Source organism: Malania oleifera, chromosome 5, assembly GCF_029873635.1.
Source record: "Malania oleifera isolate guangnan ecotype guangnan chromosome 5, ASM2987363v1, whole genome shotgun sequence".
NCBI lineage: Eukaryota > Viridiplantae > Streptophyta > Magnoliopsida > Santalales > Ximeniaceae > Malania > Malania oleifera.
In genome coordinates this window covers 49,376,200-49,390,837 of record NC_080421.1, presented here as the reverse complement: position 1 = coordinate 49,390,837, position 14,638 = coordinate 49,376,200, and the positions used below count along the sequence as shown (strand labels likewise).

The following is a 14,638-nucleotide window of genomic DNA, read 5'->3' as shown; positions in this document are numbered from 1 at the left end:
CAAATGAGCACACAAACACCCTCAACAGCTTTAGCCATTAGCCATAGAAAAACATAAGGCTGTAAGCAAGCTTTGCCATGACACCGCTTGGTTACTATAAGCACCCTTAATCTATTTTTGGTACATGCAATAAGTGTGAGATAATATTGTCCAAGAGGAAGGGATGGCTGGCAAGTTCCTTCTTCCCTCCACCCCCACCCCCACCCCCACCCCTCGGTGACCACTAGCCGATATTGTCTAAGCAAGTAAGCAACCCTAGTCTTGAACTTCAATATTAGGAACAACACTGTATTGAACCTTTAAAATCTTATGCATACTTAAACTTCAATATTGGGTGCAACATTGTATTGAACCTTTATGTCTAAATTAGTTTATTTTCATAATAACTAAGATTTAATTGATTTACAATTTTATTTATATTAGTTGTATATAAATTTGTTAAATATGTTTATTAGGCCACAATTATTACACCTTAAACATTTGTTGAAGTCCAATCCAACATAAAAAAAAAAAAAAAAAATTGTACTTTTTAACCTTGAAATTTTTATAAGTCTAGAACTTGGGGTCCATTCAATCATAAATGAGGCCCAATCAAAGTAATTAAATTAGAGCACTCTTTAATGCTGGATTGAATTATGCCATCATGAATTGTCTATTGAGTCGCCAATAAAAACTATGTTTAGCCAAGTCCATCAAAGTTTAAATCTTATGAACAGTTATCTTAAAAACCTCATTAAGTCTTCAAAACTGTAACTTTGATTATCTATGAAAAAGCCTATATACTTCTACACCATGCCACATGCATTTACGTGCAATCATTTTTGCAAAGTGGTGAAACCTTTTCGTTGCGCTGGACATGTAATCCTTGGAAAGAAATACTTCCAGGACCAAAAATGGAGTTTCGTAGAAGTTTGACATGCAGAACTAGAAAGAAAATTAGGAACCACAAAAAGAGCAACGCTGTGGGGCACAAGCCCAAGTGACAGCACTAGAGAGGGTGGTGTGTAGGATCCACAACCTTTTTCTTCCCTGATGCTGCCACATGCGCCCGTGACCCAAGTATTTTGCTTGGCCACCAATCACTTCAATACCAAATCTCCCAGAAGTTTAGATGTGGAATTAGAGATCAGGAACAATAAAATTGATGACCACTAAATTGATTCCAAGGTTAAAAGATTCTGCATGGAACACTACCCGACTGTCAGCGAATGTCCACCAACAGCTGCGATAATAAACCCTTTCCAGGCGGGCATCAACCTCAGAACATACGACTTCGTAATTTCTGACATAGCGACTGCACATACCTCCATCCCATGCGCTCATAAAGCTATAGCTGAGGAGAAGCATCTTTTTCCAATGGCCCTCGGGTTCCTTTCTAGCCAACGACAACCGTCATAGCATTCAATCTGCCATCAGATGGAAGTAAGAAGGAGATGAAATCATGCACTGGAAAATTTGCAATGAACTATTATGTTAAAAAGAGAACATACGGTGTCTACAATGTCAACGCCATCTTTCACCCCTCCAATTATGTAAATGGAATCCATAACAACAGCAGTAGCTGAATATCCCCTGGGCTGGTTCATTGGGTCTCCGTATACCCATGATCCCATACGAGGATCAAAAATTTCAACACTTGGAACCATGTCCCTTCCATCAAAACCACCAAGAGCATATCTGAATGCGAATTGTTCATGTTAATCCATTGAATGAATGCACCACGATTTGAGAGCAAGAAAAAAAGCAGAGTGAGGTGTCCCTGGCAATCATAGTGCTCTAATTCACTCGACACTTTTGCAGTCAGGAGAATCAATTCTTTATTTAACATCATTACCCACCGTTGATCTTGTCAAGCAGGATCCTTCAGACTGAAAACAATCTAAGCCATTTGTCAATGGCTCAGCAGCTTGGCTCAGTATGGGCTAGTCCATTTGCATGAGTAATTTCCAAGCATACTTATGAGGCTCATTTATTAAACACACAGCCTAAACAAGGCTGAGCTCAGGTTGCTCGAGCTTGTAAACAGTTTGATAAGCTTGTTTTGAGCTTCTTTAACAGCTCAGCTTAATTGGCCATTTTGTGAACGGCTTAACATTCAACTCCTTTACAAATGAGCCAATCTTGAACAAGCACATTTAGGTATTCATGAACAACTCATTTGAGTATTTGTCATCCGTAATGGACCTGTTGTTTGCCCACTTCATATTAAATCAAAATGGTTTAGACTAAAATGCAATTTTGAACTAAACTTTTAAGCTCATATAATAACATTGTTAGATTTCTTTTAAAAACATGAACAATTTTCTAATATCCTTAACTCTATTAAATTCTTTTTTCATAATATTATAATATGATAATGTAAATGTCTCTACAATTGTTTGTATTTGATAATTTTATTAACATAAATAATCTTTACATAGATTCATTTGAGAAATTTATCAGATAAGCTCTTCTTTAAATTAAAACTAACTAAAGCCTAGTAGTGAACCTGAGCGCAGCTCAAGTTTGGTTAATACTTTAATCAACAAGCTATATGCAAACTCAATTTAAGCTCCGATCTAACTTGAGCTTGGTTAAACATCTATATAGGTCCTGGAAAGGACTTCAGATGCCAGTAGGCATGAACTTCCTTATCAAAGTCAATAGTCTTAAATCATAATTACAGGAAACATCATATGCTAGATAATGCTCCTGTTTGGAATCTTGATTTAGAATTCTTACACAACTTTGATCAAACCTGCTCCAATCATGATAGGATGTTGTTCCCACCATGCCAAAAACCTCGCTCACATTATCATAACTCAAAACATTTTTAATTGACCTCTAACTTTTTTTTTATTAAATAGGAAGAATAACAGTGTAATTTTGTGACTTGATAAGCATTTTATTTGATGAAAATACAGCCTTTAAGCAATTCGAGTTAGTTTGTAAGTTTGAGTAGGAGGCATAATAATTGCATCAATAATTTTATACATATATCTGAGAATATAACGCATGAAGCACATGCGCATGTGCACACTATACAGTGTCTTTCACATCTTCCGGCTTTCCATTCTCACTTCCATAAGCAGTTAAGCACTCCTACTTCATGTAACTATGGTCTGATCAAAAGAAACTGAATTCTTTCTCTTGATGGGGCAACCTAAAGTGATTCTGGAAAGAGGTCAAATCCACATCACATTTTCAGATTATTTTGGTCAAATCAGTGTATTGATGGCACACTCTTTCATAGATAAATTATTATGCAGAATGTGTACATGTTACAGCATAATGACTAATGAGATGAATACCAATTGCTGCCAGAAAGCTTAAAAATTCTAGCAAAGAGACTTGAACCAGCACTTCAAAGAGGAAAGACACAATTCTAGCTACTAAGGATTAAGGAAGAGCAACTGCTCTGTTAATATCTTAGATATGCGTGCGTCTACCAAATAGTGTTTTTGTAGAGTTTTAGCCAACTTATTTATTGATATGGATTTTGTTTATATTAGCTTAAGATATATTACAGAAGAGGAGCTTAGGTGCAACAGTAAGGTTGTTGCCGTGTGACCTGGAGGTCACGGGTTCGAGGCGTGGAAACAGCCTCTTGCAAAAATGCAAGGTAAGGCTGCGTACTATAGACCCATTATGGTCCGCCCCTTTCCCGGACCCTGCATACGTGGGAGCTTTGTGCACCGGGCTGCCCTATTTAGCTTAAGATATATTACAAGAACAAATCATATACTAATATTAAAATAGACAAATGTTATTCTATACATACTCTGGAGGCAATCTCAATTCTTATGGCTCCTTAAAACTAAATGCTTTCACGCTCTCACTTCCACTGTTTCTCACACTCAAGAAATTGATTGCCTAGGTCTTAATTTAACAATTCGCTTTCTTAGAGAGCGTTTTTTTAATCTAAATAGCCTCTGAATGAAGGTTTATGTCTGAATCAACTTACTAAATAAGTGAGCTGATCACACATCAGAGCACTTAGTGGATGTTCTTAATTTCTCTCAAATTGATCTTTATCATTTTCAAATGTCTCTTTCCCATTTTCATCCCTTCTAGAGATTTAAAAAATAAATAATAAAAAAAAAAGAGGCATAAAGCCAACCCAAATGTAACTCTCTCTCCCTCTCGCCTACCTTTTTCATGTCTTTTAGATACTTTTCAGTAATCACATTATTTTATATTTATAAATATTAAATATATATGACAAGAAAAATATTATTTCAATTTTTAAATTAATTTTAGAACTTTATTTGTTCAATTATCTCTCAAGTCTATTAAATAATTTTGCTCTAAAAAATTAGATTAAAATTGAAAAATAAGACATTATGATATCAAATACCAAACGGCTAAAATAATTCAATATTCAAAATAGGTATGAAAACAACCACATAGTTACTTGAGACAAAAGAAAGACAATTAACTTACAACTTTTCATTCAAAACAGCTATGGAATGACAACCCCTCTTTGTGTTCATACTTCCTATTTTCATCCAAGAATGTTCTCTAGGGTCAAATCTTTCTGCAGATCTGCGATAGTAAAAAAAATATATTCCATGGGAAAATTTAATTCAATAGATGTAATAATTCAGGCGATGAAATAGACATTAACCAACTACACATAGAGAGATTAATTTTGTATATCGACAGGAAAGAAATACGCATCAGATCCCATACAACAACAACAAAACCAAGCCTTAGTCCCACTAAGTGGGGTCAGTTACATGAATCATTTTCCGCCAATTTATGCGATCGTGGACCATTTCTTTTGATAGATTCAAGGATATTAAATCCTTACTCACTATCTCCTCCCAAGTTATTTTAGGTCCACCCCTACCCCTTCTACTACCCCCTATAGTAACTAAGTTACTCTTCCTCACAGGTGCACTATGTGGTCTACGTTGCAAGTGTCCATACCATCTGAGTCGTCCCTCCCTTATCTTCTATAGGAGCTACACCTAACTTACAATGAATATGTTCATCCCTTAATTTATCTTTCAATGTTATACCACTCATCCATCTAAGCATTCTCATCTCAGCAACTTTTACTTTTTTGGATGCATCAGATCCCATATCTTACATAATTTCAAAGCTTCTATTTCCCCAAAGCAATAATAACCAAATGCCTAAAATATTTCTGAATCAATATAACCAGAACTTCAGCAGTGAAACAAGTCACCCATTGGAATAGCATTATTATAACATACACACACACACAAGAAACTTAATAAAGTTGGAGTCCGCTAGACACAAACAAATTCAGTGAAATCCACAGACAACCCATGGCTTTAAAACCCAGATTCACCTGGTAAACTTATGGGATTGGTTGAACCAGTCGGATTAGTGGGTCAGCCAAGTGGTTGAACCATCAACTTTAAAATAACTCTTAGACATAATTATTTTATCATGTGAGTGTGCTCAAAATTCAAATGTAAATAATTTATTTTGAAATATATTAGATTTAATTGCATGCTAATGTAATTTAAAAACAAAAAACAAAAAAAAAGAGTATTCAACCACAACATTTAACTACAATTAAAGCATGGGACTGTGGTCACCACACTCCTCTCCACGTTGGAGGTTCAGGGTTCAAGCCCCGCTGCCTTCACAGATTTCTCTGATTTTGTGACTGAGTCAGGTAACCCACTGGGTCTGGCTGGTTTAGGCCGGAAACCAGAATACTCCCTGCATAAAGTGAGTCACTCCTCTGTGCCAAAAGATTAGAGGGTATTCAAAACAGATTCTTTTGGGAAAGCATAGGTGAGAAGTTTAAATGCCATTTGGTCAAAAGAGGTGGAGATTAAACCAATTCAAATGGGTGGTTTGGGAATTAAATCATTTACCCTGTTCAACCAGACCCTTCTCATAAAACAGCTTTGGAGATTCATGGAGATGATTTGAAGGAAGGTTGGTACTAAATGTGATTCCAAACATGAGGAACAAATCCATAAAGAAAGAGAACCAATGGACAGGGGGTCAAAAAAGGAGATAAGATTTCTCTGGTTTGATTCATTTTTGGGCAGGGAATGGTGGCAATACTATTTCAGCGTGACCATGGGAGGTGAGTACCCCTTCCAAAGCCCTATTTTCTTGATATCTTCTCTCTTTACCCCAAGCAAGGAAGCTTTGGCTAATTCTTGTTTTGCCGCCCTTTGATGCAATGACTTGGACCATCCCTTTTGAAAGAAATGCTTACAACTGGACACTAGAAACTTTCTGATGGAGAACCACACTTTTGGATTATTCCAGGTGACAAATATTCGACTCAGAGATTCTGAAATTTTTCTCTGTTTAGGAAATTTGATATTTTAGAAATTTTAGTTAACTTAAGGTTGTTTTAGATATTTTAGTAATTTTGGGGTTTCTTTAGATATTTAATTACTTTGTGGTTAATTTATAATTTTTTAAGAAATTGAATGTACTGCAAGGAAGCTATTGTCTGCTGACATATTTTCAGAATTCAGAAACATTTTCTTTCTTCTTTTTTTTTTTGTTTAAAAGAGAAGATATAATAAAGGGAAAGGAAAAACAATCAAGAGAGGACAAGAAGTCCTCAGCAAGAAAACTGAAAAAATAAACCTAAATGGAGAAAAAGGCCTAAAAGAAGCTAACTAAGAAATTCCCTTTTCAACCCCTTGCCAAGTCAATAGAGCACTACGAACTCATCAATTCCTAAAATCCCTTTTTTGTTGATTTGAATGCTGAAGCATCCAAATGCTTCTCATTATAATCCCCTGTACAAGAACCAGGATGGGTAAAACACGAGCTTCAATCTGCTCATTCCTGTCTTTCCTTGCCTGTTCCATCATCCACGAATATAGAAACCCTTGTCAATGATTCATTTTGACCTAAGGACCAAATACTCTTTAGTTTTCCCTAATTTTGTCTTTTTAAAAATTAGCCAAATTTGGCACAAGAAAAACAAAAATTTCACTGAAGAAAAATCCTTAAAATTCCCATTACTTTATCCAATCACATGCACCTTTCCCATGCATGTGCACACACCCTATCACTATTCCCATGTTGCCCACATCCCAACTAAAATGCACCCTTCCTCACCCTATAATTATCTTTTCTCTCCAAAAACCGTTTTTTTTTAATTAGAAATTCTTTTATTTTTGCCAAAGCCATATTGAGCCATGTGTCACCTTAAGGGGCAAGGATAGAAAATTCCCCTCAACCCCCCCCCCCCCCTCCTCTCCAACACCCAACATAAATTAATTACCATCACTCTCCCACGCAACTCCCCACCCCTTTAAACCACCCCACTCATCACCCACGCAACTCCCCACCCCTTTAAACCACCCCACTCATCACACAAATCATCCACTCTACTAAAAGCAACCCCTTCTCCATTTAAAGAACCCCCAAGTTGGCCATACGTGGGATTTCACTCCCCACCCCTCTCTATTGTAGTTTGTCTTTTTTTTTTCCCCCCTCACCTCCTCTCCCATTTGCTTAAGCCTCCGCAATAGTTGTAAAAGAAAAATTTGAAGGAGACGAGTAATTTTGAAGGACAACTAACTCAATAAGGTAAGAAGAACCTTCTCTTTACTGATGGATTTCCATATGATATGTTTGATACTTTTGAAGCCCAATTTTTGTACGTTATATTGATCGCATTCATGGTTTTACGTAACGGAAAATGAGGGGCCAAAACTGATGCAGACTGATATTCCGGGGAGGAACAAAATCATGGCCGTAACAGCCGTTACGCCACTATGATGGTCCATAACAGATGTTACGCAACGTTACACTTCGTAACGACCGTTACACTGGCCGACAGTCTGACAATCCCATTCTCGGCCACTCTGCTTGTCTCCTTCGAATCCACCCACGAGTCCCGGCTTTCCCCCTCTCACAACCACTCATCTTTGGCAAATCTACCATTCAAAAGACTGAAATTTTAAAATGATACCTTCGATTTGTTGTTGGAACTTGGAAGCTGAAGAACACAAAGGATTGTTCGTTGCAGTCAGCCTTCACCTCCTCCATTTCTACGATTTTGATCTTTGAAGCCTCAGATCTGCCCCCTCAAGCAGTCACAGCCTTGCAGCAGCTCTGCGAGTCACCGATAGCCCTGCAGCAGCTCCCTCCGCCAGTCGTCGCCACTCCCCAGCCTTATCTTCGTATTCAAGACTCGAGAGTTCGAGAGGTGAGACTTGAGAGAGAGACTCGAGACTTCAGGGAATCTGGTCCAGCACATGCAGGAGAGCTAGATTGGAGATTTGGAGTCCAGTGCACACAGTCGCAGTCCTTCGATTTCAACTTTCAAGTCTTCATCACTTTGAGACTCCTCTAGGCTCAGCAGTCCAGCACCCAGCACACGCAGTAGTGCAGTACCCAACTTGGTACCTCGGTGATCCTTCTTAATCCCTACTTTCCTTAATCCTTATCTCTCACTTTCTCTCACTCATTAATCTTTACTTTTCAAATTTCTTTTTTTCCCCCCTCTTGTTTACTTAAACAGTTAAATCTTAAATAGTATATAATTTATATATTATATTATATTAATATATTATTTATTATATCAGTTTTAGATTTATTTATATATTATATTTTGCTTTAATTATTTATATATTATATGAGGTTTACATAAAATCCTAAATTTCTAATTGCTAAGATTTGAGAAATAAATTTAATGGTCTTCAAATAAATATTTTGAACATAAATAATTAATTTTTTTATTTTATGACTTATTTTACTAATAAATAAAATATCTAATATTTTAAAATTTTAATTATTTAAATATTTCAAATAAAAATTACTTTTTATTTTTAATCAAAGATTACATTTATTTTTATGTATATTTAAAATTAGGACTATTTAGTATTTACTAATTATATTATACCTTTCATTTTTTTATAAGGACTGTAACTTTGTATTTTCTAAGATGCCACATAAAGGAAACGAGAACTTACCAAGTGAGGACATTGGATGGCATTTTGGTACTCCGGTGGACAGTAACAGTCATATTATTATGTATAAATTGTGCGGGAAATTAATAAAAGGAAGCATTACACGCTTGAAACAAAACTTGGCACATAAAAAGGGTCAAGTGGTTAGATGCTCAAATGTGACCACACAAGTAAAAGAACAAATGATGAAACATCTACAACAATTTTCTAAGAAGAAAAGAGATAAACAAAAAAGGCAAAGCAGAAGCCCAAATTAGAGGAGATTTTGGGAATTTGAGCGATGAAAAAGACTTGGAAGAAGAAAGAATGAGATTGTCTTGACAAAAAAGCATACGATCACAGCAGCAATGGGAGGTGAGACAGAGATTTCGAGCAAGAACAACTGGAGGGGGTAATATTTATGAAGAGGGAGATCGCTCTGGCAGTGGTGGTGCCAATGGTTTCAGTAGAGCTCGATCTTATAGTGTTCGAGAAGCTGGAGGTAGTGGACGACAATGGATCAATCCCGATGCCCCTGAAGCTAGACTAAGGGCAATGGATCCTATTTTAGAAAGAACCAAGAGTGTAAAACAACCAAAAATCAACACTAAATTACTAAAAGGTTTAAGAAGTAAATTAAGAAAAGCCATTGGAAAATTCCTAATTTATAATCGGTATCTAGCAAATGTAGCTGACTCTCCAATTATGCAACCTATGCTTGATGTTGCTACAGAGGTTGGAAAGGGGGTGAAAGGTCCATCACCCTATGAGGTATCTGAAATTTATTTGGAGCAAGAGTATTAAGAAATGAAAGATTATATAGGCATTTGGAAGGAGAAAGGTGTAACTATTATGTGTGATGGTTGGTCAGAACTAACTAGAAAACACATAATAAACTTTTTAGTTTACTGCAATAGAGGCTCCGAGTTTCATAAGTCAGTTGATGCCTCTGATGTGCCAAGCCGAACAGCTAAATATTATTTCAGGTGATTTTCTAATTTGATTGTATATGAAAATAGTATTATGGACTTGTATGTTTTTAATTAAGTAGTAGTAATTATTAAATCTATAATTTCATTTCAGATTAATGAGCGAGATGGTTGAAGAAATTGGAAAGGAGAATGTTGTTCAAGTTGACTAATAATGCAGCTGCAATAAAGGCAGGAAAGAAATTATTAATGCAGAAGAGGCCCAATCTCTTCTTGACAGCATGTGCAACTCATTACATCGACCTTATTCTCGAAGATATTGGTAAGAAAAGTAACGTGAAGAAGGTTTTAGAAGATACAAGAACAATAACCTCCTTTATTTACAACCACACATAGACAGTGAATTTCATGAAGAAATTCACAAATAATAGAGAGTTACTTCGCCCTTCCATCACTCAATTTGCCAACAACTTTATTGCCTTTGAGACTATTGTTAAGCATAAACAAGCATTGAGAGAAATGTTCACATCTGATGCTTGGAAAAACTCAAGGTTTAAGATGATAAAATCAGGCCCAACATATTATGCGAAGAAGATTATCTTAGGTATATAGTTTTGGCAAAAGGCCTTCGATATAATTAAAGTATAGGAATCCTTAGTGAAAGTTCTTAAATTGGTTGATGGTAATGAAAAACCAACCATAGGTTTCATATACGAGGCAATTGATAGGGCGATAGGTCGAGTTTTCGATTGCTTCAAGATTTGCACGCTACTAGTAAGTGTAAATCAAATACAATTTCTTATTTTTTAATTTTAAAATTCTGCATAACTGCATTAAAAAAATATTATTGATTAATATTTTTGTAAATTTAATTTTAGGATATTTTTTGAACCCCCAATTTCTTTATGGTGCCCCACTCTCTCCTAAAGTTGCTAAAAAAGTCATGGATGGGGTTCAAAAAGTGATAACCAAATTGGTACCCGATATAGATTCTCAAATTCAAGCAATCAAGTAAGTATTGGTTTCATTAAATTAAATAATTAATTATTTTAGTATTTTGTAATACTTTATAGAATAATTATTAATATATCAAATTAATTAATTATATTTCATAATCATGTTTTTTTAGTTGTTGCTATATCGATGTAGGCAGGAGACATTGGAACCCCGTTGGCTCAAAGGGCAATGAAACAAACAAATCCTGGTAAATATAGCTAAATAATGGATGAATGGATCTATTTTCTCTCTTTATGTTCAAATTTGATTTTTGAAAAATACGCTATACTAACATAAATTCTCTTTAATTATTCATGTAGCCGAATGGTGGATTTATTGTGGCATGTGTGCTCCTGAGCTCCAAAGAATAGCAATCAGAGTTCTTAGCCGGACCTCATCAACTTCGAACTATGAGCATAATTGGAGCATCTTTAGCCTCATCCATACGAAAAGAAGAAATGGATTAAAGTACATAAGACTACAAAAACATATTTTCGTGCATTACAACATAAGGTTAAAGTTAAGACACAATAAGAAGAAGCTAACAGGAAATTGAAGATAGTTTCACTCCTATCAATTTGGACTACATTTTCGAAGAAGATGATCCTTTGACTCTTTGGTTAGAGGAAAGAAAGACACCATTACTCGACGGTCAGGACAATTCAAATTGGTTAGATGAAGAGGTTGGTGGTACTGTAGAAGGAGGTGATCAACCATCAATAAACATGCATGATTCAAGCTCAAGTCCTGAACGTACACAAAGTGATGACAATCTTGATTTGAGCCCACCAAGTGATGATGATGGTGGTAGTGGTACTAGAGCTGGGGTTGGGGGTGATGGTAGTGGTGGTGGTGGTGGTGGTGGTGGTGGCGGCGGGGTAGAATATGATTATGGGTATAACACAGGAACATCATTTGTAAGGGATAAATATCCTTCTAGTCATTATAGACTACATGATATACCCGAAAATTATGACTGGAGTATTACTCCAGGGTACCAATCTTCACAACCCAAGAGAAGAAGTGCTACTAGTGGTGACCCTAGTGAAAGTCATAGTGCACAAACTAGAAGAAGTCACCAACACTGAGATCGTGATTCTACTGAAAATTCATATGGTGTGGTTCGTAATTTTGGCGACTTTGGTTTAGATGATTCATCATCACAATCATATGGATCTCATCCAGCATATCCACCATCTCAAGATTCTCAACACTATGATTTAAATTATGCGTCTCATCTTTATCCTAGTGGGTCAGGAATATCAAGATCTAGTGAGTCTTCTTCTACACACTATCCAAAGCCAGTCTCAGCCCCAACTTATGGATATTATTCAGGATATGGTCAAGGAGGAGATTATGCACCTCCTATATCAGTTGAATTTTCACCACCAGTAGATTTTCAAGAGCAACAACGAAATAACGTAAACATGGGTTTATTTAGCTATGTATTTCTACAAGGGTGGAGAGATAATTCCCAATCCCAATCTCAAGATATAGATGCAGATTATGAAGACCCTCCACGTCATTCTTTTTGGTGGTGACATGCGCTATATTATAAATTTGTAAAATTGTATTCATGTATTCAACTATTGATATTTGATACCAATCATTTTTCAAATTCATGTATGTGTATATTGATTATTGAGTATTAACTCATTTTTAGTAACTTTATGTCTTTAATTAATTGATTCTTTATTTTAATTACATTTCTGCATCTTTTTACCCATTAAAGTAATGCAAACTATAAAAAAAAATGTCTTTTTTTTGTAAATAGCGTACTAAAATTAATATAAAAATCATATTGCCTATTAAAAAGCATTTGTAGGTTGAATAAAAGCTGTCAAAATTCATTAAAAATCATATATTGATGGATTTTATGCTTATTTTTCAATTTTGGCATGGTTGTGCATACGTGAAAAAAGTCACGACCGTTACGCCCGCTTCTTGTTACGTAACACCCGTGTCTCTCACATCCCACGACAACCGCGACCGTTGCGTGACGTTACCCGCAACAGTGATTTCGAACCATGATCGCATTATAGAATAGATGTTTGTAATTAGTTAGATATGGTGAAAAATGAAGAGAAGGAATACATGATTATTAATCAAAGACATAGGTACATGTTTGTTTCATGCATGCAATTTATGAGTGCAGGGAACTGGAAAAGGGAGATTTCCTCGTGGAAAATTTGGAAAGCTTAAGCCAAGGGCTGAAAGTCCTTTCAAAGTTCTCTAGCAGATTAGTGAAAATGCATACAAGATTGAATTTCCAGCTGATGATGATGTTTCAAACACTTTCAATGTTGCATTTGTTCCTTTTAATGATGATGATAGCATATAAAACTCGAGGGAAAGTCTTCTTCAACTAAGGGATCATGACACAAGAGCGTGCTCAATGAGTTCAAGTGAATTTGAGCTGTTGGGAGATGGTTTAACAATGCATACAAATTCAATTTTGGAAGTTGTGGACCAGCAGGTTTTGGCCTACTTCTAAGCCCATTTTTTAATGGGTTCTAGAGGTTGAAAATGTGCACAGCATGCATGGAATTAAAGTTGAAGAAATGCTCTTTTCAATGTATTAAATAAGAAATTAATTGAAGCTTTCTACTATAATTTATGATAGTTTGAATTTTAGTCTGCAATCTGTCAGCTTAAGTTTATGTGTCTGTTTGTACCAATGTCAGAAAGCAGTCTAGCCCCTTTGGAGTTTTTTTTTTGGCCAAAATCAATAATTTATATCTAGAAAACATGGAGTATCATTTTCCTAAGCTTGGAGGGCTGTTCTAATTCTATAAAGGCATCTGAGGAATGTATTAGCTTTGCCTTTGCCTTGTTTCTCTTCAGGCCTGTATCTCCTTGTGAGTGGTGAACTTTATTTTTAAAACTCTGCATCTTTGGTGGACTCCATTGAGTGGTGAGCAAAGCTACATATTGTGTGTGTGTGTGTATGATTTTCTAGTTCCTCATTTCGAGCAACCCAGCATCAGTCAAGGCCTTCAACCATCAATTTGTTTGGGGTTTCCTCAGAAAACAGAAAATAGAAATTAGTAATCTCAACTCCGATCTAAGATTGACCCCCCACGCCTGACCAGAGTCAAAACAACTCCTTGATAAAGCTCTTCCTCCTCCCATTTGCTACCCTGTGGAAATATCCAAAATTATAGTCCTCCTCCTTAACCTCTTTCACCCTACACTTTTGATGCCAAGATGTCTTCTATCAATAAAATGATTTCTACTCCTTTGCTAAGGTTGGCCCTCCTACTCCTACCCTCTTCTTCGAGAAGATTGAACTCTTCTAACCAATCTGAGGCAAAAATATCAAAGAGCATACTATTTTTTGCAACTAGGACATTCCCAAAAGCCTCTGTATTCCAACCTTTCATATTAGCTTTCAAGAATTTCAGATTCTTCATGAACTTAAAACCATCTCACCCCTCTACCCGTCACTTACTCCACCAACCTCTGACCTTCTCTCAAAAAGAAGGATGAGTCAACCAAAAGTAAAATCAAAAAGGAATTCGCCCCCACTTCACAAGGTGAACAAGATGTGGAAACACATCCTCCCATTCATTTGTAAACAGAAATCTATCAATGCAGGAGCAAGTTCTTCTGACCCAAAAACACCCTAAGTGAAACAACATTGTCAATTGGCATATCTCTAATCCTACAACCCAGGATAAAGAAGTCAAACTTTCTCTTACTGGTCCCATAGGATCTCTCTAGAACTGCAGGAAACATTGAAGTATTGAACCCAACCCCCCCCCCCCCCCCCCCACCAAAAGCTAGTAAGGACTACATAAATGAAAAACATCCCAAACTCTT

The 14,638-nt window shown here is 36.2% G+C and overlaps 1 protein-coding gene across 4 annotated transcripts in view; it reads right to left on the bottom strand.

Moving 5' to 3' along the window:
* Nucleotides 1–818: 818 nt before the first annotated feature.
* LOC131155742 (uncharacterized) overlaps nt 819–14,638 on the bottom strand; it is a 57,696-nt gene continuing 43,876 nt past the window's right edge. For 3 of the 4 annotated variants that reach the window (XM_058109116.1, XM_058109118.1, XM_058109117.1), the window contains exons 9-11: nt 4,423–4,524; nt 1,491–1,677; nt 819–1,406 (exon numbers count right to left, since the gene is read on the bottom strand). In XM_058109116.1, the coding sequence (XP_057965099.1) occupies nt 1,320–1,406; nt 1,491–1,677; nt 4,423–4,524 (376 nt within the window). In that variant the 3' untranslated portion in view covers nt 819–1,319. Of the gene's footprint in view, nt 1,407–1,490; nt 1,678–4,309; nt 4,525–14,638 lie in introns of those variants that run through there. The other variant, XM_058109119.1, reaches the window with a different exon arrangement.